General features: G+C 37.4%; 1 protein-coding gene across 7 annotated transcripts in view; it reads left to right on the top strand.

The window, feature by feature from the left end:
• Nucleotides 1-19,226, top strand: part of ZMYND11 (zinc finger MYND-type containing 11) — a 103,252-nt gene that overhangs the window by 57,636 nt on the left and 26,390 nt on the right. For 4 of the 7 annotated variants that reach the window (XM_021528793.3, XM_021528794.3, XM_021528795.3 and 1 more), the window contains exons 3-5: nt 3,219-3,378; nt 16,305-16,349; nt 18,987-19,148. In XM_021528793.3, coding sequence (XP_021384468.1) covers nt 3,219-3,378; nt 16,305-16,349; nt 18,987-19,148 — 367 coding nt within the window. Of the gene's footprint in view, nt 1-3,218; nt 3,379-14,654; nt 14,702-16,304; nt 16,350-18,986; nt 19,149-19,226 lie in introns of those variants that run through there. The other 3 variants (XM_021528797.3, XM_077789148.1, XM_021528798.3) reach the window with 3 other exon arrangements.

The following is a 19,226-nucleotide window of genomic DNA, read 5'->3' as shown; positions in this document are numbered from 1 at the left end:
GCTGATGTAGTAGTTGGAACTCCAAACATCATGCTTTCTGTCTCTGAGATGGATTTTAACTCATCCTGTGTTTCCAGCATTTTTCATGATGTGACAGTTTTTCACATTTCATTATTAAAGAACTTTAACTATCTTTTCTGATTTGAGTCCTGTGCTTTAGTCATGTCTTTGCTTACCTGCTGTCCTTCTGGCTGAAAAGAAGCAAGATAAATTTTCATCCAAACCCTACAGTGTTGTTTTCTACTCTTTGTGAATATCTAGTCATGTACACTTCACGGGTTTTAATAAAGTAAAAAACTGGAGGAGGGGGCATTTTTCTAACAGCAGTTCTACTCTTTGAAGTAAAACCATTCTCTTTACATGTGTGTTCTTTTCTATGAAAGCTGATAGCATTTTATTTTAAAAATAGAAAACATGGCCCTTGTGACTCCCCAGTGGTACAGTCTGAACATTGACTAAAGTACTCTTCAGAAAGCCACTGGGAATTTACTACTCCTGATTTACAGCTGGAGAAAATGGGGAGATAGTTTAGTTGGTAGCAGTACTTTCACTCTGGTTGAAAACACTGATTGGATTTGAGAAATGGGCAATTCTGAGCCTTGTGCCTCTTTTCACTAGTGCACAACCTGCTACAGTGGAAACAGGCAGATTAAACCTCTCAGCTGATCAGAGCTGGTTTAAGGCTTTTTGGTTTGCATTATATATCTCTTCTGTTCAGAGATATAAGTGAGAAATCATGAAACCTGTAGCTTACATTTAAGAATTTGGTAGGGCTGTGTTTTTCCAACCAGGGATGATGCAGTGCAAACACATGGATTCTTCAGCAGGATACCCTGAGGGTTATGGCACTGGGTTAATACCTGATTTCTGTTCTCAGACCTATAGCAGCCCACCATATAAGTGTAGGGAAATCACTTCTGTGCTCAGAGTCTGACTTGTTCTATCAGTAAAACAGGAAGAATAATAGCCTATTCTTTGTATTTTGAGACCTATTAAGGAGTTGAATTAATTACTGACACGTGAATGCTATGGCTCTGTTGGGGACGTTGTTAGCACTGAGTTAAAAATGGAGATTTGGTGAAAAAAGAGTAACATTAGAAAATGTTGAGAAAGATAATTTACACTTCAAAAGGCTAGTTGTGTTTGCATAAATGTGTCCATATGTGCACACACACATGAAATACATATAACATGATTATATAAGCAAATGAGCTGTTTTCATGTGGCTTTAAAGCTTCAACATTTTATGCTTCTATAGACCAGTGGTGTTCACTTGCACTCTGTTTGAAAATTAAGTAAATAGACTTGAGTCTCTGCCTGGTTCAGACCTTGGAATTTGGATAACTTTGAAAACTTATTTGTGGTATTTAATCTCAATTGAACAGCTACTCATGTTGAGTTTTATTTTCTGTAGAAGTAGAGAGGGATTGAGTTGGGCAGATCAGCATCCAGCCAAAGTGATACAGACCTGAAGACCTACCTTATCTTCTGATTTTGGCCCTTTGTCCCTATGTACAAACCACCAGAAGATTCATATATATTAGCTTGGAAGACAGACTTGCACAGAGTATTGTTATTTCTGTATCAATTGCTTACCTTTTATACAGTGCTTACATTCACACACCAGCTAAACTTGGACCATGTCATGGTAGACACTGTCAAATATGGTAAAAGGCATCATCTGCCTCTAAGAGTTTTTATCCTAAAAAAAATAAACCCCAAGACCCTGCAAACATGCTGCATTTATGTAAATGTCTCTGATATCACACAGAAATTCATAAATGTCCTGTGTTGCTCTGATTATTGTATAATTTACTATACAAATGTATACTTCCACTCAGAAAACTACTATACTATTTTATATACAGTTTAGAGCAAAACAAAAATATCGGATTAGCATAAACCAGTTCTACCAAAAGCTTAAGAGAGAAAGCAGGAAAGGAAAAGACCTTTATTCTTACAAAACTGTAAGTAATTGGAAAGGCAAATGTCTTCAAAGGGAGAGGTTGACCATTGGGGTCGTCTTCACTCCTTATTGCAAATTTGTAACCTCTAATGCATTAAAAATTCCTGTCAGCCATGTTATTAAAAAAAAAAAATCTGAACTTATTTCTCTTTTTAAATGCAATGCTACTGCTTTAAAATAAATATTTCTTGAGTTTGCTTGTGATCATAATTACATTTTTTGTGAAGGTGTTTGTGATGACAGTCACAAAGGAATTGTGGTTGATGGAATTCATTATCAAGCAGGAAGGCAAGGATACTATAGCTGACAGCTTTGTCCTAAAGTAGGCAAAATTACAGATTTCACTCTTAGGAACAGGTAAAGACAGAGTACCTGGAGAAAAAAAAAAATGGAGAGAAATTCAGTTAGCTCTGTAACTTTAAGAAATCCATAACTAGGAAAATACTGTCCACAAAATAATTGGTTCCAAGTCAATTCATGTATCTGCTGATTGCATCTGATTTCAGCTCTCCATGTGCAGCAACTTCTGGATATGTTCTCAGAATTCTGTTAAAAACCTGAATTGTAATGACCTTAACGCAGAGAAGTCATCTTTATTTGAGAAAAAATAATTTTATGTTGTTTACTCCAAGTTAATATTTGGTGTTGGCCTAGAAGCAAATTATACTGGATAAAGGTCAGCATTACACAGCTGAATCTCATGTATATACACAGTTCAAGCTACATGTGTTTTTTTTCTCACCAGGGCAGTTTGTCACAGTGTGATCATTGTGATTGACTCAAGAAAAGGAGAAAAACCACTTAGCACAGTAACTTGAGCTGTTGGGTTTTCATATGTGATATATAAATTTCACATTTTTCATAAATGTGTTGTACACACAAGCATCACAAAGATTTATTGGTACATTCTGTAGTATGTATGCTATAGGAAGTATTAGAGAAATGCAAGTTTAAAGTAGTTTAAAGGGCACAAATGGAGGTGGCAGAGACAAGCCCAAGCACCATATGTGTTAAGTTTGGGATTTTTTTTGGTAGAAGTTTACTGTGCTACTACTTGTCTAAATGTGTACATGAAAGCTGCAAGAGGAAAAAAACTGATTTGAAGGGGGGAGTTACATAAATTTTGACTGTTTGAAAACAATCTAAAACTTAGAATGTGTATTATTTTAACTCATTTGCAAATGTGTGTATTTAGCTGACACATTTCATAATTTAGAACTAACAGTAAAAGACTTCTGTGCTTTGTGTGCAGGTATATGTCTCGAGTCCATGGTATGCATCCAAAAGAAACCACACGTCAGCTGAGTTTAGCAGTCAAGGATGGTCTCATTGTGGAAACCCTGACCGTGGGGTGTAAAGGGTCAAAAGCTGGTATTGAGCAAGAAGGATATTGGTTGCCAGGAGATGAGATTGTGAGTATAAAGTCTTTGAGAAAATAAATCACAATTTCTGATATCTTAGCATGAAACTTGTTTTAATTTATATTTCAAACTATTTATAGATTCTGTGTTGGTGCTTGTGAACAGGGAAGTAATGCACTCTTAATTTTTTTTTTAACCTTTTCTATTCCATAGAAGCTCTTTCCTCTTGAACTCTTGAGTTTTCTGCTATGAAAAACTGGCAAAGTCCTTTGCTGGGTTATGCCTCACTTTTATGTTGTATTCTCTTCTACAGTTGTACAGGAAGACAATAAATATTATTGGTATTACTTGAAATCCTCAGATGTTCTCAAATCCCAATGGTGTATTCAAAAAAATAAAGAAGTCACAAACTTTTTAATCTGAATCTGAAGAACAAAGAACTCCCTTTCAGAAGTGCAAAATGAAATTATAAAATTATATGCAAACACACATGAAAAGATGTGTTTTACTGATATTCATGAACACCAGGGCATTCAATTAGAAAGGATTTTCTTAGAAAATCAGCTACTGGCATCCAAATACTGTTCCATTGGATCTAACAGAAATATTAAAATCCATTTAAATAGGTTGAAAGTTACATGAAGAGAAAAAAAACTTGTTTTTGAAATCCTTCCATATCTGAGGTGGAGCACACTCACAAAGTGAGGATAGTCACATAGACCAGGAGAAAGCTTGAACAATTGTTTTGCCTTGTTCAGAAGCCCCATCTCTTTATTTACAAGACAGTATTTTCCTAACTAAAAAGAGTTTTGCAAAGCTTTGAAATACCTGAACTAGGAGCTATTGCTTTGGAATATAAATTGCATTAAATACTGATAAAAGGGTCAGCATTGTCTCTATACATTAAATTTCGAGGAGACCCAGAAAAACTCTAAAAACTACCAAAATGCTCCTTGCAATATGTGAGTTATCAGTAAGATTCTGAAAGTGAAACAATGTGTTGTTTTTGGTTTTGTGGAAACAAGCAATATCCATAACAGAAAGCATTACCATCAAAATTATCTCATTTACACGAATTTAAATTATTGAAATACCTTCATTAGAATGCATTGTATTTAATGTCCATTAGGTGACTGTTAAGATTTTCATTCTAATTTCATTAGAAACCCTCAATGGAACCTTTAAAGGGTATGTTACTGTTCTCCCTGGGAGGAAACATTTCAAAACTCCAGCTTAGCTCTTTTAGGTTTTTCTTACATGAGTTTTATCTGTTTAGAAGTGATATTAACTGTGTAGGCCCAACAAGACATAAAGCCTGAGAGCTGTGATTATCTCAAGTATTCTGTATGTTTGTTTCCTCTATTGCTAAGAGAAAGGAAGAAAAAGAGAAAATTATCAAAATGCCTCACAATAGCCATTTCTTATATAATCATTCAAATAATGTTCCTGCTGCTTATTAGCAACATTTGTTTAACAAAACTTGAAAGAATTTACATCCTGTAAATTGCCAGTGAGTCATTAGGATTGCACAACTATTTTATGTCTGAGCAAAAAACGTTTTCTTTGACTGAAGATGCTGTTCAAGTCACATTATGAATAACCCTTTAGTTAAAAGCAGACTGCATTTTCAGTATTACTGCTAAGCATTCATACTTTGGGCTATGACCATATGTGTGGTGGCTGTCTCAGTAGTTCAGAACAGCACACTTGACTTAACAGTTTGATGCAAAAATAAAAATCAGCTTCTGATCCAGGCCATGTTTCAAAAGTACCCAAACCCCAACTTTTTCTTCCTAATACTGAATCAAAATGCTGCGGACAGATGAAGCAAAACACATTGACTTGGTATAAAGCCATTCTCTTTGTTCTTTTATTCAGAAAGTTTTAATGAGTAACAAAGTGTCATTGTCATCACTCAACATCAGATCAAGTATTTTCCATTCTCTGACAATTGGTGCAAACCCATCAAGTTTGGTATGTTCTCTGCTTTGGACACACGGGGTAGTTTTACAGATGCTTTGTCTGCACTTGATCAAGAGACAGTTTGTATTTCTTTGTAATTCAGCACTCCTCAAATCTGGTACTAATGACTTGAACCATGAACTCAAGTTACATTTCAGTGAGGACAAATACGCAGAATTCTTTTTGGAGGTGCACTGGAGCTCTTCGAAGCAGGGTTGTTAATGTTAAAATAGGGATTTCAGGCTCAAACTTTGTCACTTACAGACCCTTGACCTAATTGTCAGATTTGATTTGGCTGGTACTACTGGAACTTGGAAAGCTAAAAACAGGAAAGAGATGTCTTAAGAACCAATCCACCACCCACTGACACCAGTGCAGGAATGCTTTTGGATTTTAGCTTTTTTCCTGGCACCACAGTGGAAGTCAGCAAACACAGGCTGCTCCAAGGAGATAGCAAAGGGACACATTCTTATCATCCTTCCCCCCACTTTTTATTTGAGTATTTGCTTGATGATTTTTTTACACTTTTGAAGTTTTGGATCTGAATTTTAGCAGGTAAAAAGATTACTGGCCTTGGCCACAAAACTGCTGAGCACCTTTGTCTGTTGCTGTAAGAGGTGCCTGACTAGAGGATGCCACATGACCTGAAAGTACTGGTTGTGATGGTGACCACAGACTGATGGCTAAATTGTGACAATAATTGAAAGTGTAGAGATTATGAAAACACAGCTCTACTTGGAAAAAAATCATTTGATAGTCTGTGGTGCTTGCTTAGGGGTTTCCAAACATCTGCCTTATCCAATAGGTTGACATAATGATACATCTATGCAGTAAGGACATGATCTCCGATAGGGTTACTCTTAGCCTTCAGAAAAATTATACTACTTTGCTCTCATTGTTCTAGCAGTATGCTGAAGCTACAGTAAAAAAAATTTAGCAAAACCTCACTTATTTAGTAATAAACAAAAGACAAGCTGAGGTGCAAAGAAAAAACATTTTGAGGACATCAGGGGGTTCTTCCAAAAGGATCAGCTCATGAAAACTAATGTTCAGAAAAACTGGAAACAAAAAATAATGTTCGGATTTAAGATTGTAAAATTATTCTGTCAGATACATGTGGGAGAAATATTTTTATGTAAGTTGCTAAATTTAAAATGTGGAGTCGGTAACAAAATGTACTGTATTCCAACTGACATTTAAGGATTGGTACCTAAACAAGAACTTTGCTGCAAATATTATACCTCCAGGGCTTGTGCAGGTATTCATTTTGTTCGTTCATTCGCCATGTCTCCAGATGTTTTGCACATTTTCAAAATGTGTTCTCATCTTACAGGCCTTCTTATCTTGCAGATGATTAATGCATTAGCACAAAATAAATGAGAGAAGAATTTATTTTCCATTTTTTATTCAGGATTGTAGTTAGGAATTTTGCATTTTTCTATTTGTTGATGCATTACTATACAATTGAACAAAATCTCTTCAGCTTCTTGCCTTGCAAGGGAAATGTCTGTCCTGAAGGCTAGTAATGGAAGTTTACTTATTTCTTTTTTTCTAAATGCTTTATTTCTATTTCTCACATAACTTCTGGAATTTGAACATGTTATTTATTATCAGCATAAAAATACATCTTCTTACTCTTTGGGTTTAGAAAAAAATTTGTAAATCAGTGTTGTTAACTATGTTTTGAATACAGTTGATAAAATAGAAAGGAAATGTAGTTCTTCAAGAAAATAAAAACGAATCTTCTTACCTATTCCTTACTATTTTCTGTTCTGCTATGATTTTATCTGTGTAACATAGTACTGTGTCTAACCCCAAGGAAAGAAATTGAATTTAACTACCAATGTTCTATGGCTTAATGGGGGGTTAGATGCAGTTTTTAGAGTTAGTTTGTCTTCCTCATTTAGATTTTTCTACAGTGTGCACTATTTTGAGCATTTAATGTGCTACTTCTCCTCTTGATTAAAGCCATAAAGCTGCTCTGACCCAGAGCGAGGCTTTGTGAATGTATAATCTCAATTTTCCTGTGTTCATGAAGCCAAACAATATTGTGCTCTTCTAAAATGGAGATGTGTTCATAACACGGGTTCATTGTTTGCATTGATTGCAACATACCCCACGACACTGCTGTGGTTTAAAAATGGTTCACAGTGGCCAAAGACTCTAATGAGATGTGAAGAGTGAGGCTTCACACTTACTTAAGGCACTGTGAGCTATTACTTCACTGAAGAATGCATAAAAGATGATTATATTGTCAAGAGATTATTCTTTTATAGAGTTCTGTTTTCTGATAATTTAATTGATTGCCTATAGAAAAAGGCAGCGATTCTTCTGGCCAGTTAAGTCTGACTGTGGGGTTCAGTTACAGTCATTCTCCTGTGTATTTGGTCCTTTCTGTATCTAAATTATTGCCTTGCCAATTCTTCCCTCTAAAGAGGTTTTAGTTAGTGGAGAGCATACTGTTTGGAGGGGAAGTTTCCTTGCTTTTTCTGCTTTCAGAAAACATTAGAGATGCAATTTGCTTTTCCCCAACACACACAGGTATTCTCAGTGTGCTAAGTCATTACTGGAGATTTTTCTGGTATTTTAAATTGAGGAAGTACTGATGCTTGCTCAAAGCAACTCCAGATACTTCCAAGTCACAAGGCTCCCTAAATAATCCATCTCTCCACTCTGTCTGTATTCCCATCATTGTAACATTTGTTGTAACCCACTGTCAGCACTGTGAGTCTTGAAGGTGATTTCATTAACCCAAGTGACCTTAGGCACACACCCGGTTATTTTTGTGATTTGATGTGTTGCAGGTTTGATTTTGCTAGGATCAGTCTATGAGCAAGGAATATTTTGGGGTGTTATGTTTGTGTTAATCTAAATTACTTCAGATTGAGCAAAGGCTTGATTCCTTGTTTGCCATGCTTAATTGCTTTTGTAATTATATTGATTTTTCCATGCTAGGTCAGTATTGGTAGCCAGAAGCTGTTTTTTGAACTGACTATGTCATCTTGAGTCTCCATAAATGTGAAGATAATTGTAAAAAGCTTAAGAACTGTCACTGTGAGAGTATGAATCTTTTCTGTACATAAAATGCATTTTAAATAATAAAAAAAAACCCCAAACAACAGCAGACAAAACCAAACCTCAATCCAAAAACCAGGCTGAATAGCTACCAGTTCCTGCTAGCAAGCTAAGGGCTTCTAAATAACTAGGCTGAGGAATGGTTTTAATGTGCATCCCATTCTTTTCAGTTAGGGGCAGAAGGATAATATGAAACAGCAATAGTGACAGCCAGTGCCTTCATCATGAAAGCTTTTACAACTGAAGAGCACAAAGAGGAAGAACATGTCACACCAAATGAAGAAAAATCTCCTTCAGTATTTAAAAAAAGTCTCAGTTTGCCTTATCCATCCATATTGCCTTTAATGTAAAGTCCTATGTGAATTCACTGATCCAAATCCAAACATAGCCCAAGCCATATTAGTTAATATTTTTTACATATTGAACAAATTGTGAATTTTCCAGGCTGGAACGTTCCAGATAGATGCCTAATTTTTGTGAAAGTGCCAGAGTTCTTTACACTTGGTGATTCACTGATGCAAAGAGTTAATGATTGATCCTGTGAGAGAAGAAATTCAAACTGGCTTCCATCCCTTAATACCACACATCTGGGAGAGTATGAGGAGGCTTTGAGGTCAGGCCACGTGCCAGCCTGGTCACACCAGAACACTCAAGGAAGATGAGCTTTTGAAACTCTTTGAATCTTTTCTGTCTGTATTTCCATCCTTTAAAGGTCCCATCATTCGCGCTTAATTTTCCAAAAGGATGCCATGAAATCAATCCTTCATGTGCTAAATGCAATTATTTTTCTTGCAAATCATTGTCACAAAGTGCAGATGTGATTCTGCTTATTAATAAACTAAACATAAGCGGATTTGTGAAAGTTCAGAAGAGTAAATATATTCAAATCATCAAATCAAAGCATAGACTATTTTGTCCTAGAGAAGCGAGTTAGAATTCTGAATTCCCAACTCATGGAAGAGAAATTCTAGAAATTCTTTCTGCATTAAAGCCAAGACCCTCTGCTGTCTTTGCATTAAGGCTGTTAACACACAGCTCATGAGAATGGCCTCACAGCCATTCCAGTGGCTCTTCCTGCCTCTAGATGGGTTAAGAATAGTAAGCAATTATCTGCATACCTTTTCCAAGCTTGTTTTTCTCTTTCCATCTGTTCAGGGGTATTTCTTCCCTCTCCTTTGCTCATCTTTATTTTTTTTTTGTTCTCTGGAAAGGAAATTCACAATGTTTGCAGGATCTTCACATTGCTGAAGGTGACACTAGTAGACTCCATCTGACTGCAGAGGGATGCTGCTTTTTTAAACTGGTGAAACAACCTTGTCAGCATCTTCACTTGACTCTCTCAGCTTTGCCAACTTGACTTTTAAAAATTCAGTTGATGTAATGCTGTAGTCTTCTTTGAGGATTTCACTCTCCATTCTGGAGTTGAAATACTGATAATGTTGTTCACAGATTTCACAAGATGTTCTTTTCTGATTGAAAGGGTGCTTTTAAGAATGAGAATTTATCTTTGAGTTTGAAGTAAACTAGTCAAACTAGTCTGTAGAAAGGTTCCATCATGGGATTTAAATTATGCTAATAGAATAATGACATAGATCAGTCTGTCTTGAGTTTGTTTTGAAAATAATGTATCTTGGGTTTTTTCTACCCCTTTTGTGACCACCCTGACCTAGTAGTGTTGTTTTTATTAACTTTGTGGGTTCAAAATGCTCTGTATCTCTGGCTCCTGATTTGAATCTTTTATTATTGTGCCATGCTGGTCACTGAATGAAACTTCATTGAAGCTGATGGGCTTATTAATATTCATGCTTAATTCACAATAAATGCAATCCCCATGCCTTTCTATCAACTGACAGCTGAAACAATATCAGCCACACCTACAGCACAGGACACATGGATAAGAGATTTAAGGAACCTGTTTAGGAGGTTCTGCTGTTTCTGTGTGTGCTGAAACATTAACCTAAAGAAAAACTAAAAACTAAGACCAGAGAAGCAATGTGGACGTATTTTAAGCAAGAAAAGTGAAGAAGACTATTTTTGTGCAGAGTTCTTGAAAGGAGACTTTGAACTAAAAAGAAGGTTTATTTCTGGTTTGTATTTCCTTCTTTCTAGGGGACAAAACCATAATGTGGACATAAAAGGCATTGCACCTGATTAATTCCTCAGTCCATCACTGATTTATCTCCCTAATGAAAATAACCTACAAGCCTCCTCTTAGCTCAACCTAAGTTAAAAATTGTGACATTAATAGCAGAGTGAATCCAGTTTCTGAGGAGATAAGTTGAGAATTTCTATTAACCTTGAACTTGCTTGGAACATGAAGAAAGAAAAAAAAAAAAACATTTTCACTTGAAATTATTTTCTATTTCTAATATCCTGGAGGAGAATACCTGTATTGTCTCACCTTAAATAATGTACACTGCTACTACCCAAACATAATGTTCTTGGGTAGGAAACTGAGATTTATTCCTTACTTCAGGAACACAGCTCATAGGCTGAGCAGATAAGTGTGACAGGGGTTTAAGCAGTCAGTTTGGCTTCTGATCTGCTACTACACTTCTTGGAAAAAAACTCAATTTTTTAGCACTGGGAGCTAGAGCCTGGCTCTGTACTTTAGGATCTATCACCCCAAATTGTCCTAAACACAGCTGCAGGGTGGGAAGGTGAATAAAAATCTACCTGTCCTGGCAGAGTCCAGAGAAGATTTGGGTGGTTTCTGCCAGAAACTGAAGATTTCTAGGACAAACTGGAAATAAATAAATTAGATTATATTCAGTAAAAGAAAGCCAAAAGAGTTCTTAGAGGATGTGGAATTCTCTGCATAACCTGAGTCTTCCTGCATCAGTGCATCAGGAGAGGAAGCAGTTATCAGTGAAGCAAATGGAAATGGATTTTTACAAGCTCATAAAGGCATGGACTTTGGAGAAGAAGATTTTGATCTCTCCCCTAACTGATGGTTTTGTTGGTTCTTTTTAGAATATAAAGGGTTTCTAAAATAAGAGAATTTAAAAACCATGTAAAACAAGAAATTCCAATTAATTGCTGAGATTGCTAAAGCCTTGGCCATAATTAACAAATAAACAAATAAATGTACTTGAAAGAAAGCATGATGCCTCAGTAGTTATGAGGACATATGAATTCATAATTACTTTGGATTTCTTTGTGATAAAATATGTATAATGAATACCTCCAAAGTGGCCAATTTATGGGAATCCATTTTAAAGATAAAGCCCAGGTCAGAGAAGGAGAGAATCTATAAAGGCAACTGATCTGAATGGATAGATTATCCTGTCTGTAAAAGCACATATTGTAGCTACCTGCTGTAGTAGTTTTCCAGAAAAAGAAGGAAAAGATAAAGTGAAACAATTTTCACAAAGGAATTCTAGCTGCTGAAATCTTTTTGGCTTTGGAAGACAGATGGATGCTTGTTTATTTGTTAATTCCTTAGATGAGCAAAAACAGTAGGAAAAACATAGATGCAAAGCAGTAGGAAAAACATAGATGCAAAACAGGAAGAAATATATGTAGTAAACACAGGAATACAGAAAAACTGCAGGGAGAAAATAAGCTTATTTTGGTTCTGAATTTACCCCAAAGCATTGCTCTAGCATTAAATGTAAATCATGTGATGATCTAAGAAACTTTTATCATTGGAAAGCAATCGTCCTGATCAAATATAGACCCTTTACAGTAATGATGAAAGGGAAATACTTTATTAAACAGCTAACTCACCATTTACCTGCTGCAAAGATGGAGTAAGTCCTCTGAGCCATCAAGGAATTAATCACACCTTCTTTGGTTTGAAGCCTAACCTTTTCATCATTGTTCTGATGAAAAGATAAAAGCAGATCCTGTAGGCTACTGAAAGGATGTTTACAGGAGGATTCATGCTTGCTAAAGAATAGATGGAGCCAGGACGTGGCATGAAGAGAAGACTGACCAAAGGGCAGTAGGATGGCTGCCCACACAGCAGACCAAGGCCTCGGAAAACACACACAGTGTCCCCACTGCATTTGAAAAAACACTGGGAATGATGTTCCATGACAAATAATGTTTGTTCCACCCAAGTATTACTTGGTGCATGCTGATCTCTGAATGGAAACCAGTACATCTGCCAGAGACCCCTGATAAGCTGGAGATTTCTTACTGGCTGCTGTGCCCAATGAGATAGAGCATGTTTAAAACAGAGGCCAGTGTGCACCTACCATGTCCACTTGAACTCTTGTGAAAAAAAAAAAAAGAAGGGGTAAGGCTCTCATCTGTGCAGCTCTACAGATAACCAGCCATACTTCGTACAACTCCTCTTACTACAGAGCAGTTACTTGGAAGCTGAACAGAATTGCAGAAGCGGTGGATAGATGAGCAAAGGGAGGCATTTCAAAGCTGAGCTAAATGCTGGTATTGCATTTCTGCAGCTCATAGGACTGTTGACACCCCTGATGCTCCTGTCCAAGCCTGCTTCAGGTTGCCTTTTGTGTGGCGCAGGGATTCCAGTATTTACACCATGAGAGAAGTACAAAACAGGTGAATGAAGTGGGCAGTAGCTATTTGCAGCAAATGTAGGAGTAAGAAGCATTTCTTCAGGTTTTGTACTGGGGGACAGAAGTCTCATAGGTAGTTCACCCCCACCGTGGTTCCTGATAGTCGTGAGTCATAAAGATGTACTGCAAGGTTTTAGCAATTACCTTTAGTAAAGCTCCTGTCTAATTGAGAAAGGTTTGATGGAGCAGATGCTGCTTGAAAAAGACAGAAAAGAACTGATTTATTAAGAATGGAAAATGTGTTCAGACAGAAATAGATGCTGCTTTGTTTAATGTGAGTGGGGGCATAGGTTCCTGCAGCATACTCTGAGTCCTCTTAAGGAGGGGAGGGGACCCAGATACCAGAGGAGAGTAATGAAATGCTAGATACATCCATGCTAGAATGCAGTACCATCACTTCTTATATAATAAAAGCTTTTAATTTACAGCAGCAAGTTTGACATTTGAAAGATTAAGTGAAGATAGAAATTACTTCGCAACAGCAGATGATGATAGATACATGTTGCAAAACCTAAGCAAAATCGAAGATGTGAAAAAAAGAGCATCATTCTTGTGAGACATTTATTTCAGTGTATCTTTCTACTTGATATGGACTGGTAGTCAATTTTGTTGGGTTCCAGTGAAGAGTTATTGAAGGCCAGCAAAGAAACCTTGATGTCAGAACCCAAGATTTTAAAATCTTCCCTCTTAGTTGAAGGGGGAAAAATGTAAAGAACTCTGATTTTAGAGCTGATGGAGGTGAGAAGAGATGGAAGTGTTCTTTATGGCTATTCCCAAATCCTAAAATATCAAAATCCAGAACATTTGCTTCAGAAATTGTATCTTTAAATTGGGCATGGCCTATCTCATTATAAAGAAATGGGAATCTAAGAAATAGTAGGAACTCATTTATTGACATTCTTTAAAGGGTTATGAAATAGTCATGGGAAGGATTACACTAAAGTCTTGGGCTGGTGATGAAAATTACTTGAAATAAATGTAGCATGCAAATACTACTATTTTAAAATAATTTATATTTTTAAATTACTTCTGTCTGCTGGCATGGACCTTGTTGCTATTCTAGATTCCACCACTGTGACTGACCAAAAGTGTTACACGGTGGGTGAAATCTATTGTGTATCTAATACTCTTCATATAAACTAGTGAAAAACTGCTCTAAGTTTCTTATCCACTGGGCAGCTCTAGGGACTGTTAAAGCGTGGAGAACATGCAGGGCTGACAATGAGTTTGTGCACAGATGGGTGTGAATGAAAATCCAGTGATCTGGAAGGAGCTGTGTGTGCAGGACTGTAGAGGAGAGAGAGGGGGACACCACAGCAGCACACATGTAAAAAAATGCTGGAGAAGCACTAAAAACAGAACATTTGTGGGGGGGAAAAAGTGGAAAGAGTGCTATGGGACAACTGCCACACAGGAAATGCTGGGAACCATGAACTCCATGGGAAATTATTTCCTTCATTTGCTTCATAGTGAATTTAGGGCAACAGAACTGTATGTATTCTATTAGTAAATAAATATGATCATGCCAAAGGGGTAACTGACTTATAACTGTCTTTCCCATCTATGTGACCCTTTTTTTTTAGCTTACTGGATGGGTTCAAAGGATATCCATAATTTGGATTGTTTGGGAAATCTAGTTCAACTGTGTGAAACCAGCAAATCCCCATAAGGGGGAGTTTCATGAATAGAGTTTTGCTTTTTTCCCCCCCTCCCTTTTCCTCTCTCCACCTGATAGTAGAGTGACTTAATACCGAGTATCTGGGCTACCATTAAGGGACTTGGAGAAAACAGATTAACAGGTAAGAAATGAGCTATGTTAATGGAATGTGCATTATAAAAAGGCAAAGTGGTCCTTTTAGACAAAGTCTAAGAAAGGAGGTTATATTGTTTTCATGTGTTATACCTACATATAATTTATATGAAAATGAAAATTTATTACTTGTTTTAACATCTTTTTTTTTACATTAATTACGGGCTTGCTGTGGTATGGAAGTGACCTAATAGTTACAATTGTGACCTCTAAGTTATTGTTAATTTTACTGTCAGTATGTGCTTCACATCTCCTACTTAATGGTATGCTAATTGTACAGCAGGATGTCACATTCTCCAACATACAGATTCCCTATTTCAATTACAGCTAAGTAAATCTCCATTACTAATGAGTAAGCATTTCTTTTCCATGTACATTTGCATTATAATGGACATTTTCTTTGTGCACTAAAATTATTCTTTCCTTGACAACAACTATGTATTTTATTTTACAGTAAAGGCTACGACATGATGATTCATTCCTTTCTGTTGGGTTTATCTGTATTTAAATTGTCAAATGCTCTGGATAGCCTGACATTTTCTATCCCATGTTATTTTTCTGTACTTCCAGAATAAATGTATGTATTTGCTTTACGACAACCTACTTAAGACAAATGACAAAGAAAAGTAAGCTTACGTGCCGGTCATGAATTAAGATGTATTTTTGAAATTGTTGCAGTACTTCACTCATGTTGCCGAGTGAATCTCAGCTATTTATGTCAGTGCAAAGTGACCTTTATGATATAATGTTTGACAGATTTGAATATAAAGAACAAGTGACCACGTGTGACCCATATGATTGCAAGACCCCGCTCTGCTTAACAGAGCGTAGCTCCTTGGCTATTGCAAGTCCCCCAGCCCCACTTGCTGTCCTGCTGGTGCATAGATGCACGAATGCAGCGGGCAGCTGCGCAGGGCGGAGGGGAGGTCTCCTGCCGGATCCGAGTTCTGCAGCTTTGCTGCCAAATCCGCTCCCTGTCGGGCCGGTCGCTGGTGCCGCTGACCTTGGGCAGAGGATTCCCCGGCTGCAGCTCAGTGACCCGGGAGCCCTTCCCTGCCCTGCAACAGGAATCTCAGTCCCTGTGGCTGGGAAAATGTATCACCTTTTATACACAAACAAGGACTGTGAGTTTTATTGATAAAGTGATAGCCTAACCTTTGAATGATATACAGCAAAAGTGTTGCTTTGCTTTTGGTGGGGCAGCTTCCTATGCGGTACATTATGTTAGAAGGATCTTTTTTAGATGCCCACAGAAGGTTTATGTATCAAAGAGAGTGCATTAATTAACAATCATTAATATTCTTGATGGTTTTTAAATTGGCCTGGTGGTGGGTGTGTATATGGATAAGAATGATGGGTATTGGGTTCTTTTAATCATATAAGTACGTGGGATATTTTAAAGAAATAAAATGTGGTGAAAGTGTCAGGTAGCATTCCAGGAATGCAGGAGGAAATGTATGCAACCAGAAGTTAGAACTAACAGATTGATTTCCTGGTCACTGTGCATGAATTCTTTCTAGCCTTGTGTATATCCTGATAATCAGATGGCTTACAGTATAGATACAAAGTTTGTTTTGTTTTTATTTTGAAAGGCCTACGGTATGCAGCCTTTTTCCCAGACAGCAGCAAAAAACAAGGTGAACAATTTTTGCACTATGTGGTTTTGAATTCTGTCATATTTTCTATTACGTTTCTGTCTCCCGCTAGCCTAGCTCAGGTTGCTCTCCGCGCCACCGCCACCCGTGTCACCCCCGGTCCCAGCCGAGCGCGCCCCGTGCGCCCGGGGCTTTCGGCAGCGCCCGGCGCCACCTGGCGGCGCGAGCGGGAACTGCGCCCGACCCGCCCGAGCCCGAGCGCCGGGCACGGCCACACCAATCCCTTTTCCTGCATGAAAATAAAACAGTAAATAAATAGATAAAGTGCTGGGAGCGCATTCCCCTCCCATTCACACTTAGGTAAAACGAGAGAAGCAATAAGCAGCATTTCATTGCTGTTGGAGGAAAATTAATGCCTCTGACCTCGCTATTGAAGTCAATAGGGCAGTTGTCCACAAGGGTTATGTACCTTCTTTAATCTTTTTTTTTTACTAGCTTTTCAAACATATTACACAAATGACTGTTTTATGTATACTTATGCACTAAATATACTGCATTAAACTAAATTTTTTTAATGTGAAAAATCTTGTATTTAGAAATAATGAGGTTTTCAAAACTTTACAGTGTGAATACTGAAGGAAGCCTTTTCTGCTGTTTTATTTAACGGCATGGTTTTTGGCTTCAGTGGTGGCTTTTCTTGCCAGCAAATATATTTCCGTATGTTTATGAAATTCCACATCTCTTTGCCAGCATATTTCTTAACAATGGAATATCTGGGAGATACAAATACGTAACTAATACAAACAAAAATTAAGAATCCTGGAATCCTGATTCTGTGGTGAAATTGCAGGACCTCCTGGGGTCTTCTCAGTTTAATTTTTATCTAACTATATATTCAACCAAAACTGATTATTTTTCTTGCCTAATGGGCCCTTTACTGCCACCTGATTTTTGTTTTCATTTCCTACATACAGTTAATATTAATGAAGTACACTACTTTATCCTGATTTCTCTCAGTCTACAGGCAAAACAAATACACTAACAATGCAGTATCTTTAGTTGTTTACAAAATATCATAAAGAAAGGACTCCCAAAGTACACAGCCACTGGACTTTGGAAAGGGAAAGATTTGGTGAAACAAGAATGTGTTCTTTTAGCTAAATTTGGTGGTGTTATGCCATTTTGAGGTATACAGAATTTGCCAGTAAAATGAAATGAGGAGAAATGACAAAAGGTCAAGTTACACTGTTAATCTGCACAACAAAGGAGGGCAAAGTTCTGAGTTCAAAAATCACTGGTTAAGATTCCATAGGGTGGTTCCCCCCCCCCGCCCCCCCCCCCAAACTTGCTAGCCCTGCAATCCAACATTCATGGCACATCAAGTTTAGTGCAGGCAGTCTGGGTTGGGGCTGTCCCAAAATCTCTCGTGTTGATGAGTTCTGTGCTCAGCACGGCCGCTCTGCAGCACCAGGGGCTGGCAGCGCCACTTGAGCCTGGCGCTTCTCACGCTGCTCCGCTGGAGGAGACCTCTCACACAAGGACTGCACTTCCCAGGCACAGAGTAATGAAAATCAGACAAATGCCACTTCTGGCAGTCGGTGGGAATTGCTAACTCCACCTTTACAACATGACATTAAAAATAGCTTGATCAGATTTTTATCAAGATAATTTATTGAAGAATAGGGGTAGGGTTTTTTTCAGAGATCTGAACCCATTGAAAAGTGATATTTGACATGAAAAGGCATTGGGAGTTTTATCTGAGATATGACAGCTATTTTGTCTTCTAAGTGTAGAGAAAACTGTGGCATTTCAGATAACAAACATAAACATTTAATAGTGGCCACTGGCAATTTTGCTTGGTTTTAGAACTGTCGATTCCTAGAGCAAAATTCTGGCTCCAAATTATATGCATGCTGCTCTCATTTATTTCAGCAAAGCTTGTGCACATGTTTCAAAGGTCAGAATTTGGCCGTTGGGGGTGAATTTTCAAGGAAAAGTATATTAAAGACACCTGTGCATCAGCAGAACCATATCCTTTGTCTACTGCAGAACATTTCAGGAATGAGCCCGGTGCTATTGAGCACGGCAAGTGAAACATTTTATATGTTTTGAATTGCATTGGGATTGCTTAGCAGAAACATTTCTTGCAGTAATTGGTTCATGATTTCATTTATTTCTTGTAACTCGACACTTTGATGCTGAAAAGTTGTCAGTTTTAAGAGAGTAAAGACTGGAAGGGACCACCCTTCAGAAAATTACAGCTGAAAATATAAAGTAACAATCAAACTAAGGGAAATAGTCCAAGAAAATAGGTATGGTCTGTTGAGGTGCACAAACTTTCATTTGCAATCTAATACAGAGAGGTCAACAAATGTTTTACACAAAGGTAGAAAACAAACCCACTTTTCATTGTGGACAGAGCTCATACTTGAAATTGTAACTAATCAGACAATTGAAAAAATTAAAACTTGGCATTCATATTCTATTGGAGTTAGTGTGTATTCAATTGATGAAGATCTTTAAGCACGTAGGTTTTCCCCTGTTTTTTAAACATTATACACTTCTTTAAAATGTTTATAATGTCTAATTGCTGGTGGATTTCAAGACATATCAATTTTGTTCTTAGTTCCTGCAGATTTTGACAGAATGTCATACCAAAATATTTTGTATTTTTTGTAGGACTGGGAAACAGAAAATCATGACTGGTATTGTTTTGAATGCCATTTGCCTGGAGAGGTGTTGATATGTGACCTGTGTTTTCGTGTGTATCATTCCAAGTGTTTGTCTGATGAGTTCAGGCTTAGAGACAGCAGTAGTCACTGGCAGTGCCCAGTTTGCAGGGTGAGTACCTATGAGATTTCATGTGCTGATTAGAGGATTGATATTCATTAATAGATTTATGAAGGTGTCCAGATGGTC

The sequence above is a fragment of the Lonchura striata genome, chromosome 1 (genome assembly GCF_046129695.1).
Source record: "Lonchura striata isolate bLonStr1 chromosome 1, bLonStr1.mat, whole genome shotgun sequence".
NCBI lineage: Eukaryota > Metazoa > Chordata > Aves > Passeriformes > Estrildidae > Lonchura > Lonchura striata.
The sequence above is the reverse complement of the archived record's forward strand: the minus strand, read 5'-3'. Positions and strand labels throughout refer to the sequence as shown.